The sequence below is a fragment of the Stylophora pistillata genome, chromosome 6 (genome assembly GCF_964205215.1).
Source record: "Stylophora pistillata chromosome 6, jaStyPist1.2, whole genome shotgun sequence".
In the NCBI taxonomy this organism is placed as follows: Eukaryota; Metazoa; Cnidaria; class Anthozoa; order Scleractinia; family Pocilloporidae; genus Stylophora; species Stylophora pistillata.
In genome coordinates, this window is record NC_142524.1 from 4,234,439 (window position 1) to 4,250,142 (window position 15,704).

General features: G+C 38.2%; 2 protein-coding genes across 2 annotated transcripts; both read left to right on the plus strand.

Annotated features, from left to right (window-relative positions):
- Nucleotides 1-1,297: 1,297 nt before the first annotated feature.
- LOC148727820 (uncharacterized) lies at nt 1,298-6,875 on the plus strand (the record flags this gene model as incomplete). The annotated part of the gene is made up of 5 exons (XM_088763184.1): nt 1,298-1,402; nt 2,407-2,458; nt 3,428-3,518; nt 4,044-4,203; nt 6,749-6,875. Coding segments are annotated over 4 exons (396 nt in total), but the record flags the coding sequence as incomplete, so codon positions are not given.
- On the plus strand, nt 6,709-12,515 carry LOC148727821 (E3 ubiquitin-protein ligase pellino homolog 1-like; the record flags this gene model as incomplete). Its single annotated transcript, XM_088724871.1, has 8 exons — nt 6,709-6,924; nt 7,506-7,706; nt 7,973-8,155; nt 8,949-9,047; nt 9,713-9,811; nt 10,102-10,230; nt 11,005-11,120; nt 12,100-12,515. Coding segments are annotated over 8 exons (1,167 nt in total), but the record flags the coding sequence as incomplete, so codon positions are not given.
- Between the last annotated feature and the right edge of the window lie 3,189 nt (nt 12,516-15,704).

Here is a 15,704-nt window from a genome sequence, read left to right on the forward strand (position 1 = left end):
TTAGAAAGAGGTATGAATAAATTTTGTTTTCTATGTGGTATTTGGCCAATCGTAGAGAAGAAGAAATGCATTCTTTAGTGCAAAGGGGACCTTTGGTGCATTATATCAATGCACATATTGTTATGAAAATTTTTTTACTGAAAGGTAAAAGAAAATGTAGCTTTTGGAGAGGAACTCCTAACTGGTTTGCGTGGCATAGTGGTAAGGCTATGGTTTGATAATTGTCTCATAATAAGGCGTTGTCTGAGGAGCGATGGTTCAAGGCACAGCAGAACTGCCAAGAAGGTAAAAAGGAAAAAAAAAAAAAAACTGAGGAGAAGTTAGGAACGAAGGGGAGAAGGGAGAAGAACGTAATAAAGGAATGGAGACGAAAAAGCCGCTTTCAATCAATTTCTCTTTTATTGAAGTAGCAAGTACTTATTAGTAATGTATATATGCTAAACCCATGGGAATAAGCCATTGTCTTAAAAACAATGAGGTGCATACATAATTAATGAAATTGAATGCATAATTAATGTATGGGGTTATATGGTACTCTTTCCCAATATTTTTCTAACGATACACAGTTCTGGCAACGCGAATGAAACAACTTTCAAGACCTCGATTCAGAGCTAAATCACCTTTCCTGCTTTGAACCCCCAACAACTTTGTTTTAGACGCTACAAAACAGAGTATTAATTGGTAATTTGATAATATTAACCAGGTTGATAATGTTAAGTATTAATTGGTAATTTGGTTTTATTAACTAAGTTGATAATGTAAAGTGGCCACCGTAAAGATTTTAAAAGGTGACGTTACGTGTGTTAACCCTTCGTCAGAGCGAAGAGTATTAATAGGCACCATGGCCAAACCGTTTTGTGTCAGCAGTGCTCTAGCTATTTCTGATTTTCAGCTAAGGAACTGCATGTTTTGCAATCAGACCCTGGCATTAAATAGCTTCATCATATATGACAAACATCCTGCTTACTGCTAGGACCAGCAATCCAGACAAGACACTATACGAGGGAGGCAAGAGGGTTTGTACTTGCTGCGCGATAAAGCCCAAAATTAATATGTAACGCATATTGAACTTTTCCCTTTTAAAATCTTAATGCATGAAATACTGTTTTTAGTACAAGTTAATGGTATCTAGACAGGATTGGTGTTGAAAAATGCTCCTGAACATAGTTTAACTCCAAGTCCTGGCCACACAATTGTGTTGATCGATAGAAGTCCCTCTCTAAGGATCAGATTTAAACCAGAGCACCATATGTGGATACTGAACTTTGTCTCATTTCTCATTTAAACATAACATACATCCACAGAACATCTGTTTGTTGGCACTGTTCTTGATGGTGTGGTTGTCCTGGCCAAACAGGGTGATTCAATCTACTCATATGGGAACCTCAAAGACCTAAATCAGGTAAAAATTGCTATATTTGGCCTGTATTTTTAAAATGCTTTATTCTTATATTACTATGGAGCTAATTCTCCTAATTGATGACAATTTGTTTCTTTATAAGTCAATCCTGAGGATTTGGTATTGCATCAAAGCAGTATCCCCTACAAATTAGGTATTTTTCTTAGTTCTCACTGCTTCTCTGTACAAGTCCTTAACCCTTTGACTTCTAAGAGAAACTAGCATTGAATTTCTCCTTACAATATCAGCCCTGAATCAAACAATAAGGTCATGAGAATAAAGGAAATGATTACTAATCAAGGAGCTCTTGATTGGTAAACAAATTCTCCTTGTCAGCAGATTAGAAAATATAAAGAGAACAGTGGGGAGAATTTGCATACTGGTATCAAGGTGTAAAGTGTTATTGCAATAGGATTTTAATTCTGATTATCTTTGGTAGTGAAAGGTTTGTGGATGTCTGCTGGCCAGTTAGCCCAATGGATAGTGCGCTGGACTGTTGTGCAGGAGGTCGAGGGTTTGAGCCCCAGCCAGACCAACACTCAAGGTCTTAAAATAATTGAGAAGCATTTGCTACCTTTCTATAACATCAAGAAATGGTTAGATATTCTAGTCGTCTTGGATAGGGATGAATAAATGGAGGTCCTGTCTCCTACAGGGCTAGGGGTGGGAGACATTAATTTCCCACACACAAGATTACTGTGTGATGCAGGTCCACATCAGCAAATAGCTGCCATAATTCAACCTGCTCAAACAGATAAAGGAGATAGAGATAGAAGTTTCCTCTTGATAATAAACATCAATATCTGATGGTGAACCTAACCCTTTTAATTCCAAGATCTTTGAGGAATTCTCCTTGCTGTCTTTCAAACAATTCTTATGATCTTAGCCTATGAGAATTTGGTATTGGATTAACTAATAATTCCCTTAATTAAGTAATATTTTTCTTTTTTTCTGATCACTTGTCAGCTTGATATTGTTTTGATGTGAGATTTTTGTGATTTTTGCAGAAATACTATACCCAGTTTCTTGTTATCTTTACCACAACATCTGAAGAACAAGGTATGTTCTGTTTTTCTAATTTGAAGAAAATAAAGGCTACCTACAGGATGTTTCCCTGATTCAGCTTAGGAGATTTAGTAGAATAGTGAAATGGGACCCCAAGGAAATAGGGAGCTGAAAGGGTTGGGAGAGAAATGGAAGTGGAGTGGGAGGGGTGTGGGAGGGGCATGGGAGGGGTGTGGGAAAGGTATAACACAACTATAAGGTGAGATATAGCAGGGCAGGAAGTTGGAGAAACACTTCGTTTATCATAATCTGCAAAGTTTCTTGCTTAGCATTGGGGATGGCATGAAACTTCAACATGTTTATCCCATAAATTCTTTAATTTTCAACTATTGCAATCAATAGTACAAACATGTCATGAAAACAGTTACAAAACGGTGAAAACTGAGAAAGAAAACAAACAAGAACAACAAATAAACATAATCAAAATCGAAATTTTGCATTTTGTGTCAACCAAAGTGACGAAAAGAAGAGTTTACAGTCCACAAGGGCTCATCGATAAAAACACGTGTGAGGAAGCTACAGCCGAAAAACATGTGACCAAACTCCAACTTATGTATGTCACGAAACTTAACGCAAACAAAAAAGGAAAAAACAAAGGAAAAAACATCACCGTCTAAATTTAACTGAACACTTGGAGGCCAGAGAGAAGTGAGAGATTCACAGTGAACCAAGTTATATCCAGGTGGCCCACTTTCACAGGGAATGTTTTGTAAATAGTTTTAATCAGCCAAACTAGAATTTGAAATCACAGTTCTGAAGGTATGATGGAAGTCATAAACACCTGCAGGGAGGGGTATTTATATTTTCACAGAATCATCAAAACATAACTGCAATCAACTGCCTCGCAATGTTGTGGAGTGCGGTTTTAACCTGCCTTTGAGGTTTCAGGTTGTTTTTGGTAACTTAGCTCCCCTCTTTAAACAGAAATAAATCGTGCTTGATCCTTCTTTCATTTTCCTACAGACTCTGCTGCTTGCCAAAAGGGATTTATTCTGCAAACTGCAAATGGTGATCCAGAGATTAAATACATTATCTACAGAAAGAATTTTTGCAGGTAATGTGAATTATCCTTGCTGAGTTGAGAAGAAGGAATATCTGTGAAATGCTTTGTATTTGTTCCTTTTTTTTTGGACCCATTCCCTGTGTCCGCGATATGTACTTTATATTTGGGGTGTTACTCAGGTGTATCTAGACATAGAGGAAGATATTTGTAATATACTTTTATTACCAGCTTGGTGAGCTCTAAGCTTCCCAGACTGCGTGATTTCATTGAGTTACAATTTTACACCAACTCTACCATTTGTAGGCCATAATACCATGTGAAGGTCACAGGTTTCTCAGTCTAAGACTGTAAAGTGCTTCCATTGTTAAATAAAGTTATTTATTTTATTTATTTATGTATTTACCATTATAATGATTACAGACTGCAAATTTTCAGATAGCCAACTTGAAGTCATGTTCATAGATAAAATTTAACAATACCCCCAAATGTTTTTTTTTTTTTGGTGTGATTTGTTTTCCACTGATTCATCCCATTACTTGTGTTATTGATATATGTTTTTCTGTTCTGTTACTTCAGTGTATATGCAACGTCACACTATAACAGATCTGGAATCATAGTGTGCAGTCTACCCTATGGTATCTTGATAGCTACATACTCATTTCTGTGCACAAGTGTGAAGGTGATAGAAATAGTGGAGAACACTTGTAAACAGCTGAGAAGGTGACACAAGAACTGGGTAATATTATGTCACTTTCACCATTTAATGTTATAATGTGCATTAGGTCTTCAGAGTGAACAAGCAAGAAATATTTGGCAGAACCGAAATCTTAAAAGCAGGGGTTTCATTAAGGGCTGGGCACCAGCCAAATTGACAGGTTGTAAGGATGGTTTTGCCCACCTGGTTTAACAATCTGGGGGAAGGTTTATCTTTGTTATAAAGAAGTTTAGTTCAAAAAGTTTTGCCCACCTGTGAAAACCAGTGGCCCTCCTCCTGAAAACATTAATAAAACCCCTGTAAAAGATGAAGCAAACCTTTCCTAGGATCAATTTTACAAGTTTCATGGTCATCAGTATTGTCATTGTCGTCAATGCCATCTTCATCATTCTCATTGTCATCATCATCATCATTATCAGACTGTGTGTTTAGAAGTCAATATTTAACTGTTTATTTCTTCAAGGTATCAACCTAACAGATGTTTTTCAGTCAATCCTGTCTTTTGCAGTCGCGTATTATTGTTGCAAGACATCAGCTACATTCTGTAAAAGGAAAATGAAAAATTCCTATCAGAAGCCTTTGAAAATAATTTTTCAAGGTATCAGTAGAAAGCATAATCCCAATTCAAAGGTGACTTAAGTATTTCAAAAAAACCATTTGGTGGTTGAAAGCTCTCACTGTTAAAAAAAAAAAAAAAATAGTAAATCAACAATACCGGTAATTTGGAATACAAAATAGACACTTTCCACCAACCTGAGATATCAAATCAGTAAAATTCTAAAAAGTTGAAGAGGCCTCAAATAATTCATGTTGAGCTCTGAACTGTGATGGTCAAAAGAAATACAAAAACACAAATGACTGTCTGAGTAATTAAATTTCTCTTAATGGATCTCATTAATAGTGAACTGGACCATGTCATTCAGATTCTTTTAATCATCATGATGATAATTTTCTAATAATTCAGCTTTCCTTGTTGGCTGGCAAGATGTCTTTGTAAAGCTCACACCTATAGTTTTTTTTTTATTTTCCTTTTGTCAGTACTCTGGCTAACACAATTTTGTAGTAAAATAAAATCAAGCAAACACTCTCTGGCTGATAAGTTAAAATGTCTACCCTCATGATGTGCTTCTTGGATAGTGTACTGATCTGCAAGGTTCTAAGTACGGAGACTGGGTCACCAAAGAAGAAGCATGATTTAGCACCTGACCACACATGACCTGTGTGACTCATTTAGTGAAAACCTGTAGATTTTCTTGAAATGTAGTACACACAAAGGCAGATTTGAAGTTGTCCCTTTTGAATGTGACACGTGAATTTTTCAAAAATTGATGTGTGAAAAGGAATCTGGTTCCCCCCTTGGCTACCCTAGTAAAGATGGAAATATGAATCAAACACACCTGTACCTTCAGCTTTATAGCCTCATTTTCAGCTACTTCAAAATCAGGTGGTCCCAGCTCTTTTGAAAAATAAAATATGAAAAAAAATATAATTTCAGAAACAAAAAGTTATTAGAGAGCTGTATGTAAATCTGTGTGGAGAAGGGGTAAAAGATGCTCCCTAATTTAGGCTGTGGGTATGTGCCTTCCTGCCAAGTACAATTTTAAAATTTTCCCAATAAATTAGCCAGAAAATATTTTCACAAAATATTGTGTGAAAAAATCCTTGCATACCCGCACTCCCCATTCCATAGGTCATGTTGACTTGTTCAAATATCTTCTCTCCTGCAAACATATTGCAACTGAGTGACTAACACAGTGCAAAGACTAAAATGTTTTATGCATGTAAATCTGAGGCACAGCTTTCTACAAAATGCATTCAGAGATCCTTATTATCCCATAAATCCATTTGCATTTAATGCAGTCTGACTGATTCCTTGGCAATAGCATGGGGAGGAGTGAGTGGGGGATTGAGGTTGGCAGAGTGGGAGGTTATGGTTCTTAACTAACATCAGAGAATATCTCTACCAACCGAGAGGCCCTATCTCCTCTGTTGTAATGGCCAGGTGGAAAATAGGCTCCCTGAAAAATGAAAAACTATTGAAAACCCACCATATTCTTTGCAAATTAGGATTATTGTTTATCTTTAACCAGGCAGAAGTAAATTTTGTCACATGATGGTACATACTTGCAGAAGAAACTTAAAATTTAGTTACAACCTTTGGACCATTTCCTTTAAGACCTAGTCAGGTTTTTTAACAAAGATTTCCAAGGAGGATTCTACTCCTCCCACCAACTGTGCTCTTGTCTTCCACCTCTGATGGCATAACAGAGCAGATCATTATTCAACAAATCATCATCAATCCTTATCATGTCTCGTGGCACATAGGGCCTTCACAGAGCTTTTCCACTCCTCTCAATTGGTTGCTGTGGTCCGTTCCTCCTCCCACGACCTCCAACCTGCCTCTTGCCTTTCTTTAACAGTGGCTTCATCAGCCTGGAGGCGTCCTGCTGGCTTTGGCTCCCGTGCTTCATTAATTCTCTCTTATGAGGTACTGCCACAGTTCCCCTTTTAAAATAGTGAATTCGCTCTGCTTCTGGTTTCTGTAATAATTCTTTTTTTTTTACAGGAGAGGGTTATCACCCCTCTGCTCAACTCCCAACCTGGAGGGCCAGTGGGATCACTCTTTGTCTGGCCCCTACCCTTCGACCTGTTTGGCATGGGTGTCCCTGGCAGGAGTGCAAGACTCCAGCCAACATAGCTCTAGGGGTCACTGGGGAAAGCAAGCCACCCCACCTCGACAAGGTGGAGATCCCAATCTAGGCAGATTATTCAACAAATGTTTAACAATTATTGGACGAGGTTGAGCAAAATATTGTGATTTGTCCATGGCGAGTAGATGAATTATTTGCTGAAGCCGAAGGCCAAGGCAAATGATTGACATGTGAGTGTAATTTTGCATTGGCACTATGTAGAAATTCAAGAAAGTATGAAAGTTAAACTTACCAGTAACTACAAAGCAAAGTGACGTGTATGTGTATTTTGCATTGGCACTATGTATAAATTCAAGAAAGTATGAAAGTTAAACTTACCAGTAACTACAAAGGAAAGTGACTTGTAAGTGTATTTTGCATTGGCACTATGTATAAATTCAAGAAAGTATGAAAGTTAAACTTACCAGTAACTACAAAGCAAAGTGACGTGTACGTAGATGTCTACATAGTGTATTTTGCATTGACACTATCTGAGTTACTGTGAGAGATACCTGTTACCATTTGGAGACTTTTTGTGTCATATTAAGTTTTAGGTTTACAATGAGGATTATCATAGCTAGATGAACAGTATAGAATTCAGTTTTTACTGGACTTTTTTTTCTTTTTTTGCAGATTGGCCATTCTGCTGATTCTAAAATAGACTTTGTGGTGACTGACACAGCTCCTGGAAATAAGCTTTCAGATTTGATCCCAGACACACACAAGAGCACTATCTCCAGATATGCTTGTCGCATTGTCGTCGATAGAGAACCACCTTATACCGCCAGGGTGTTTGCAGCTGGTTTTGATAAATCTAGTAATATATTTTTAGGAGTAAGTTCAAAACTTTACTTTTTCAAAATAAAAATATACATCTCAATAAATTTTTTAAAAAAAATACTTGATTCTTGTTATACTCATTTTTATTAAAGCAGAAATTGGCATTTTTTAAATTTTACTCTATTTTGCAATGCTTTAGTCCTACAAGTTCAAGTCATTTTTATTCTGCTGGAGTTTGAATGCAGTGTTTGTAAGGCATTAATGCAGAAGAACATCTTTTTTTTTTGTCAAAGTAGTTACATCGTGATTTTGCTCAACAGGAAAAAGCCCCCAAGTGGCAAAATGACGAGAATTTGATGGATGGTCTGACCACCAATGGCATTCTTCTAATGAATCCCAAGGGTGGTCCTTCTTGTCAGCCCACAATATGGCGTGAAATATCAGTATGTGGGAATGTATATGGACTTCGTAGAACACGGTCGACCACTGAGAAAGGGAAGACTGTAAGTTCCAGTAGTTTACAGTACTAAATGATAGATAGACCTCTGTTTATTGTTATGTTGCCATCAGTTTCAACCAGTCACTGCCAAAAGGTTAAAGGACTGAGTAATGATGCTACCTTAGTAGGTTATATAGCACCTGGCAGGAAATCATTGCAGGGATGGCACAGTGGTGAGAGCACTCGCCTCCCACCGCTGTGGCTCGGGTTCGATTCCTGAACCCGGTGTCACATGTCGGTTGAGTTTGTCGTTGGTTCTCGTCCTTGCTCGGAGGGTTTTTCTCCGGGTCCTCCCGTTTTCCTCTCTCTGCAAAACCAACATTCCAAATTCCAATTCGATCTGGAAACAGTGGACAAGAAGAGCCACCCAGTGGATGTCCATTGCTAAATTACTTATTATTATTATTTATTATTTATTATTGCTATGATCACAATGTGTCAATAATATCAATAGCACCAATAACCCTTTTCACCCTTCAAACATGTAAATGGCCATCTGACCTCTAAGAGTAAATAACCTCTAATATCTCCCCTGAATCATGAGAAAATAAAAGAAATGATTACCAACTAAAGAAGCTCTTGATTGTTAAACAAATTTTCCTGATTAGCACTTTCAGAAATGAGTGGAGAACAGTATGGAGAATATGCATACTGATGTTAGGGTGTAAAGGACGAAGGTTTTGATTGTTAAACAAATTCTCCTTGTCAGCACCCTAGGAAATGTATAGAGAACAGTATGGAGAATATGCATACTGATGTTAGGGTGTAGAGGGTTAATAACACTTATTCTTGTTTAGGTTGAAGATGAGTCCAATGATTTACTTGATGGGTCATTGATTGATCTCTGTGGAGCTGTGTTACTATGGAGATCAGCTGAAGCTATGAAGGAAATGCCTGTATGTTTCTCTGTCTTTTGCTTCACAAAATTATTCTTCACCATCAACCTTTAATTCAATTTTTCCATTATGACTTCATTTAGGGAACACTTTCTAAACTGGAAAAAAAAGTTGTCTTAATAGAACATAGACACCCTTTAATCAAGATAATAAATAATTTGTTTCTAGGAGCTGACCAAATTTTCTGTCTCCTGGAGGTGTTCCCTTAATGGGGTTGTTCCATCACTTTGGTATCACAGTGATTGTATAATTTGCCTTTTGACATTTTTAACCCTTCATAATTTAATTAATTGAGAGCCTTCAATAAATGCAAGTTTAACTTTATTTAGTGATGAATTAAGGACATGATGATTACTTCCATGTATTTCACATCAGAAAAGTTTTTTGATAAAGATATCTGTAATGCCACAAAGGGTGCAAGATAAATCCATCGCATTTAAATTTTAAATTTATATACAAAAATAGATTTCTTCTAATTTATAATTATTGTAGGACCATTGTATTTTAGAGCAGATTTTCAGAATGGTTTCCACTCAATAGATGTAATTATTATTGGTATAATATTTATTTTGGAAGGAAGTGACATGATTTAATAAACTGGAATTTAGATATGGCAAAACTAAACAACTGAGACTTAACTGTAATTTTGCCATTCAAACCTGTAGACCTTGGAAACAATTGACAAAATGAGGGAGTGCCTAAATGCTTCTCGCCCTCAGTGTCCTGTGGGTCTCACAACGTTAAGATTTCCAAGTCAATCAGAGGTAAGACTGAGGTTGTTCCTTTGCTGTTTTTTATTGAATCTTTGTTGCAGCAGTATTATTTATTTTTAGTGATGCATGTTTATTTGGGGAGGGAGGGAGGGAAGTGATATGCAAAACTCACCCCAATCCTTAGGGGAAGTACCTGTCATGTCAGTACCAAAGAGAATGTATGGAGAACAGAGTGGAAAACATCCATACTGATGTACATTTGTATGGATAGGAAGGATTAATGTAATATCATTGATACCCTTCTCCCTTTTAATTTTCCTGTAATATTTCTTTGTTTTCAGCCCTCTAGCAGTGTGACCAATGCACAGCCATACGTTTACCTCAAGTGTGGTCATGTACATGGTCTTCATTCATGGAATTCACCCGAGAGAAATCTTGCAGACAAAAGAACTTGTCCAGTTTGTTTACAGGTAATAAAACCTGGCATAAGAAACATTTTGACAACAAGAGGAGATTAAGAAAAAAACTTTTCCTACAATCTCAAATGAATTTTATATTTTATAGAATTATGAGAAAATTTTCTACAAGGATTCTTAAGGAAAAATTTAGACAGTTTAATGCAGTTTAATCCTTTACTCTCTTGAGTGACCAAGAGAGAATTTCTCATTACGGTGTCAAAGCATTATCAAGCAGACATGTGGTGAGAATAAAGAAAAAATATCAGTTCAAAGGAGGTTATTAATTGATCCAAAACCAATTTCTTCAAACTAATATTATAAGAATTTATATGGCAGATGGTAAGGAGAACTGATTAGGAAATCTTGGGAATCAAAGGGTTTATTGCCAGAAACATAGTGGGCTCTTCAATTTGGTCAGGGCAAGCTCCTGTGGAACATCACAGCTATTTTGCAGTGGATCTCAGGGTTTAAGGGTAGTTTAGTGACAGTCATTTCACTCTTGAGTACTTAGTAGTGGGTGTTACAAGGATTCCCCTACCCCACCCACAGGCTCACTATTCCCATCCACTGATTTAGTCATTGTCAAAGGGTGCCTGGAAATTACTGCCTCTTGGGTGGGTGGAAGGGTTATGACAACCTGGAGTGGGGAGAGGAGGGGGTGGGTAGAAAATATTCCATCAGCATGCTGGCTGGCCACTGTGGAAAATATTTGACACCAAAGGCGTCCATCTTACTTTTAAGCTAGCTAGTGTCAAGCAACATCCACAATTTCCATTGCTTCACCAGGTCAGCAGGTATGTGCCACTGACTCTTGGAAAAGAACCCGCATTCTATCAGGGAGAGCCTGCTGCTACACATGCTTTTGTACCTTGTGGACATGTTTGCTCAGAGGAAACAGTAAGGTAAGGTTCCCTGCTGCTCCAGAATGAGATACCCTAGCAACTGAAGAACAGTTGCATCTGAATGAGTTCAATTTGTCTTTCTCTCGTTAGAGTTCCTCCCTAAGACCTTTTGTAAGCTATTTGAACCAAAAAAATGGTTTATAATATGTAAAGTAACCTGTAACCTGTAAAGTCACACTATGTAACAGTAAAACTTTACCAATATTTTATCAGTTTGATAGTGAAGTTTAACAGAGTTCCAATCCTATACGAGACACTTTGTCAGCCAAAATACTAACTTAACCCTTGTATTCCACCGAGTGAACAAAGGAATTTCCCCTAACAATAACAGTACATTCTAAAGCAGAGAAGAGCTAGGTGAGAGGAAAGAAAAATATTGATAAGGGGAATTTTGTTTGATTGAATACCAAATTCTCAGAGCTGAAATTGTGAGAAATTTAGAACAGACAGTTTAGAGAATTGATATTTTGATCTTGGAGTACGTAAAAAGGTCAACAGATGCTTATGAAGAATAGAATAGATAGAATAGATAATAATCTTTAGACAGGGGCGTTCTCACAGAAGTGGTTTTCAGAACGGCCATGTAACTACCCACCCAACCCACCCCTGGGAGGACATCCATCACACAGTAATCTCGTGCGTGGGAAATTAACGTCTCCTACCCCAACCCTGCAGGAGACGGGACCTCCATTTATTCGTCCCTATCCGAGAAGACTAGAATATCTAACCATTTCTTGATGTTAAAGAAAGGAAGCATATTCTTCTCAGTTAATTTTAAGACCCTGAGTGTTGGTCCGGCCGGTATTGAACTCTCGACCTCCCGCACAGCAGTCCGGCGCTCTCCCAATTGAGCTAACCAGGCGGCGGAATGAACTGTTAATGAACTGTTAACTTCTCACAGATAACATCAACGTGTCTCGTTCATGAGGGAGAATCGATAATAAAGTGGTGTTTTTTTTTTTTTATCCTTTTGATGCAGGTTTTGGCAACAACTTCCCATTCCTCATGGCTGTGATGCTTTTCAGGCCATATGCCCATTCTGTGCTCAGCCGCTGGAAAGTGAAGACGGCTTTGTCAAGTTGATCTTCTCGACCGACGAATAACATTGTAAATAAAAGATCTATAAAAAAGTATAACAATAAATGGTGTACAGCCTCACTGCAGCAATTGGCTTTTAATGACAGTAGCTGGCCTGAGTTGATAACTGATTAACTTATTTATAAAAAAAGCTGAACGTGTATTATTGTAATTGTTATTATTATTGAAACTTGTTAGATGTCTCTTTTCTGTTTACACTCTGCTAATATTTTCGAAGAAGTCGTATTTTAAAGCCACTAATTAGATGTGTAATTAAGGTCGTATACCTCTTTGCAATAAAATGTGGTCTGAGGTGAAGATAGTTCATGTTGATTTTCTTCTCAGCCAGTGCCTGTGAAATCTTTCATTGCTCTAACAGCTACTAAGACAGAAGTTAAACGTCTGATAATGTAAGAAGGTTGAAAACGAGTCAGAGGTGGCCTGCAGGCTGTTAGAATCAAGTTGTCAATCAATTACAAAAGCTTGTAATTCACGGTGTATAGAGAAAGTGAAAAGCCTAACTTCCTTGCAATTAACTTAACTTTGAGGTAAAAAGGTCTTAAATTTTTCCTTTTCGAACGTTCACATTTTTGTTTTCAATCTTTTCGTTTGTGTGAATTTTGTGCGAGTAACGAGCCAACTGACTGAGCGACGGACTGACTGACTGACCGAACGACTCTGACTGACTGAGCGACATTTGCTCCGGCTAACGCTCCAAACGTCACCTCTGAAACTCCTTGTGGTGGCCAATTTACATTATCAACTCAGTTGATAAAACCAAAACTACCTTGAATGACCGACTGACTGACCGGTTTGTAGCACATGTAGTCAACTCCAGGAAATTGAGCGACTATCTTCGCTGAAGAAGAAGATCGTTCCGCAAGACAAGATCAGTGTAAATGGAAAAACCTGATTGGATCCACTAACTTAATCACTTGTCGTGACAAATGTGCAAAGGATGTCTTCTAGACCATTCGATTAATTTTGTACTTCTCTGGCACATTTTGAAAACATTTTAACTTAAAGCTTTAGCAATAATCGCAAAGTAATTTCAAGTTATCAAGTGTAACTAAATGTTAAAATTTTGATTTGGGATTATCTCTCATTCCCCCCCATGAGGCCAAGCTAAAAATATTCTTTAATTTTTTCCATTCAGAATGGGGCAGCAAAACTTCACAAAGCATGATAGGCGATTCAACTTCTCAAACATGTTCCTGGGCTGCAGAATCGAACAAGTTTTCGTCACTTTCTAAAACGATCAACCACAGTGACGTATTTGAAAAAAAGACGAAAAAAGGGTGTTTACAAAATGTCATGTGAGAGAAGGGATCGCATAATAGCGGCAGAGGTCGGGGATAGCGATTTAAATGTGCTCTGAATTTTTGAGTGTTTTTCAATGTAATGATCTATGGGCAGTTGACGCGCTTTAGAAGTAACGAGTTGCAATTGTGCGAGGTCGTGTTGTGCGCTGAAGCAAAGACGTCAAAATCGTGCTTTGTTACTCTGAGTGATTCGTACTCGAACTCTGGGCAGTGTCTGGGTGTTCTTCTCCAGACAGTGTAGTTTGGATGGCAAATGCACACTGTATTGACTGAAACGCTGAAGCAAAGTCGCCCAAGAAAGTGTGTGTTAAACCAAGTGATTCGTAACTCCTCGCTGTGTCTAGGTGTTCTTCTCCAAACAGTTTCACTCGGATGTCAAGTCCACGCTGTTTGGACTGAAGCGCTGAAGCAAAGTCGCCCAACTCGTGCTGTGTTACTCCGAGTGATTGGTAACTCCTCGATATGTCTGGATGTTCTTCTCCAAACAATTTAACTTGGATGTCAAGTCCGCGCTGTGTTGACTGAAGCGCTGACGCAAAGTCGCCAAGCTTGTACTGTGTTATTCCTAGTGAATGATAACTCCTCGCTGTGTCTGGGTGTTCTACTCCAAACAGCTTAACTTGGATGTCGAGTCCGCGTTGTTTCGAGTGAAGCGCCGAAGCAAAGTCGCCCAACTCGTGCTGTTTTGCTCCGAGTGATTGGTAACTCCTCAATGTGTCTGGGTGTTCTTCTCCAAAAAGTTTAACTCGGGTGTCAAGTCTGCGCTGTGTTGACTGAAGCGCTGAAGCAAAGTCGCCCAACTCGTGCTGTGTTGCTGCGAGTGATTCGTAACTGCTCGCTGTGTCTAGGTGTTCTTCTCCAAACAGTTTAACTCGGATGTCAAGTCCGCGCTGTTTGGACTGAAGCCCTGAAGCAAATTCGCCCAACTCGTGCTGTGTTACTCCGAGTGATTTGTAACCCCTCGTTGTGTCAGGGTGTTCTTCTCCAAACAGTTTAACTTGCATTCCTAGTGCACGATTATAAAATATCTGGGCCTAAAAATATTTTTTATGTTTGAAAAGCTTCCCGCCATGGTCGAAGTAACTCCTTAGAAGCTCTTCTTGATGCTCGTGTAACCCTAGATTCTCATCAAATTTCGGGTGAGTCTGATTCTACGTTTCCATACTGATTCCGTAATGGCCATTTCATGATAGCTGATGCTTACAGCAGACAATTTAATTGCTTCTTGATGATAAATTAACACACTCTGGAGTGTATCACAGACATTGCATTGAAATTTCCAAAGGCCGAGTGATCTCTGTAATATCGGTTTCTGTAATTCTCTCGCTATTTGGATCACAGCATTGCTCATTGAGTTCTCGGTATATTTATCAAAAATATGATTTGTTGCTGAGCCAACAACACAAATAATTTCTAACCTGAGCGGATGAGTATGTGGCTTTCGTTCAGTTTTTGATTTCTTGTTCGAGAATGTTGACTTCTTTGTTTTCCATTGAAGGAATAATAAAATGACTCATGTCTACAAATGCTACACATTCTTGTAAAGCCTTCTTATAAAACTCAGACGCAACTGAATATTGTTTTTTGAAACGATGACAAATAGCAAGAACCTGAAATGCAGTAACTCGGAGAATTCTCTGTTACGTTCAGCATCGCCAGACAGTAACGAAAGAGCTTCTTCTAAGCTTCGTATTCCATCCTCTGTTTTTCTAGAAGCCACTTGACAGACGCCTCTGTAACAAATGAGTTTTCCTCTATGTTCTGCCGAGAGAGAACAGGACGCTTGCTCGTCCCCGGCTTCGGAAAGCAGCTTCATTGTTCTTCCTTCTGTGCCCCGATACATTTCACCAAAAGCCAGCGAAACCATTAACTGTTTGTGAAAATTGCCTTTTCCAAGCTTCATCGCCGCATGGATTGCTGATTCGTAAATTTTGTCAACGACTTCTCCTTCGCACCAGAAAAGGGAATCTAAGAATATCTCTGCTTTTATCAAAACATCAAAAACAGCGTTACATGTCTTAGGATCTGAAAAACTTTCTGTTAGACTCTGAACGATATTTTGCTTCTCTTCATAGAACTCAACAAATGCTGGCATTGAATGTCCTGTCAAGAACTGTTCGTTCAACTTCTCAAAAAGAGAAACGTAAAATGCATAAAAGCGCGCTTTTGAACTCAGCACTGTTTC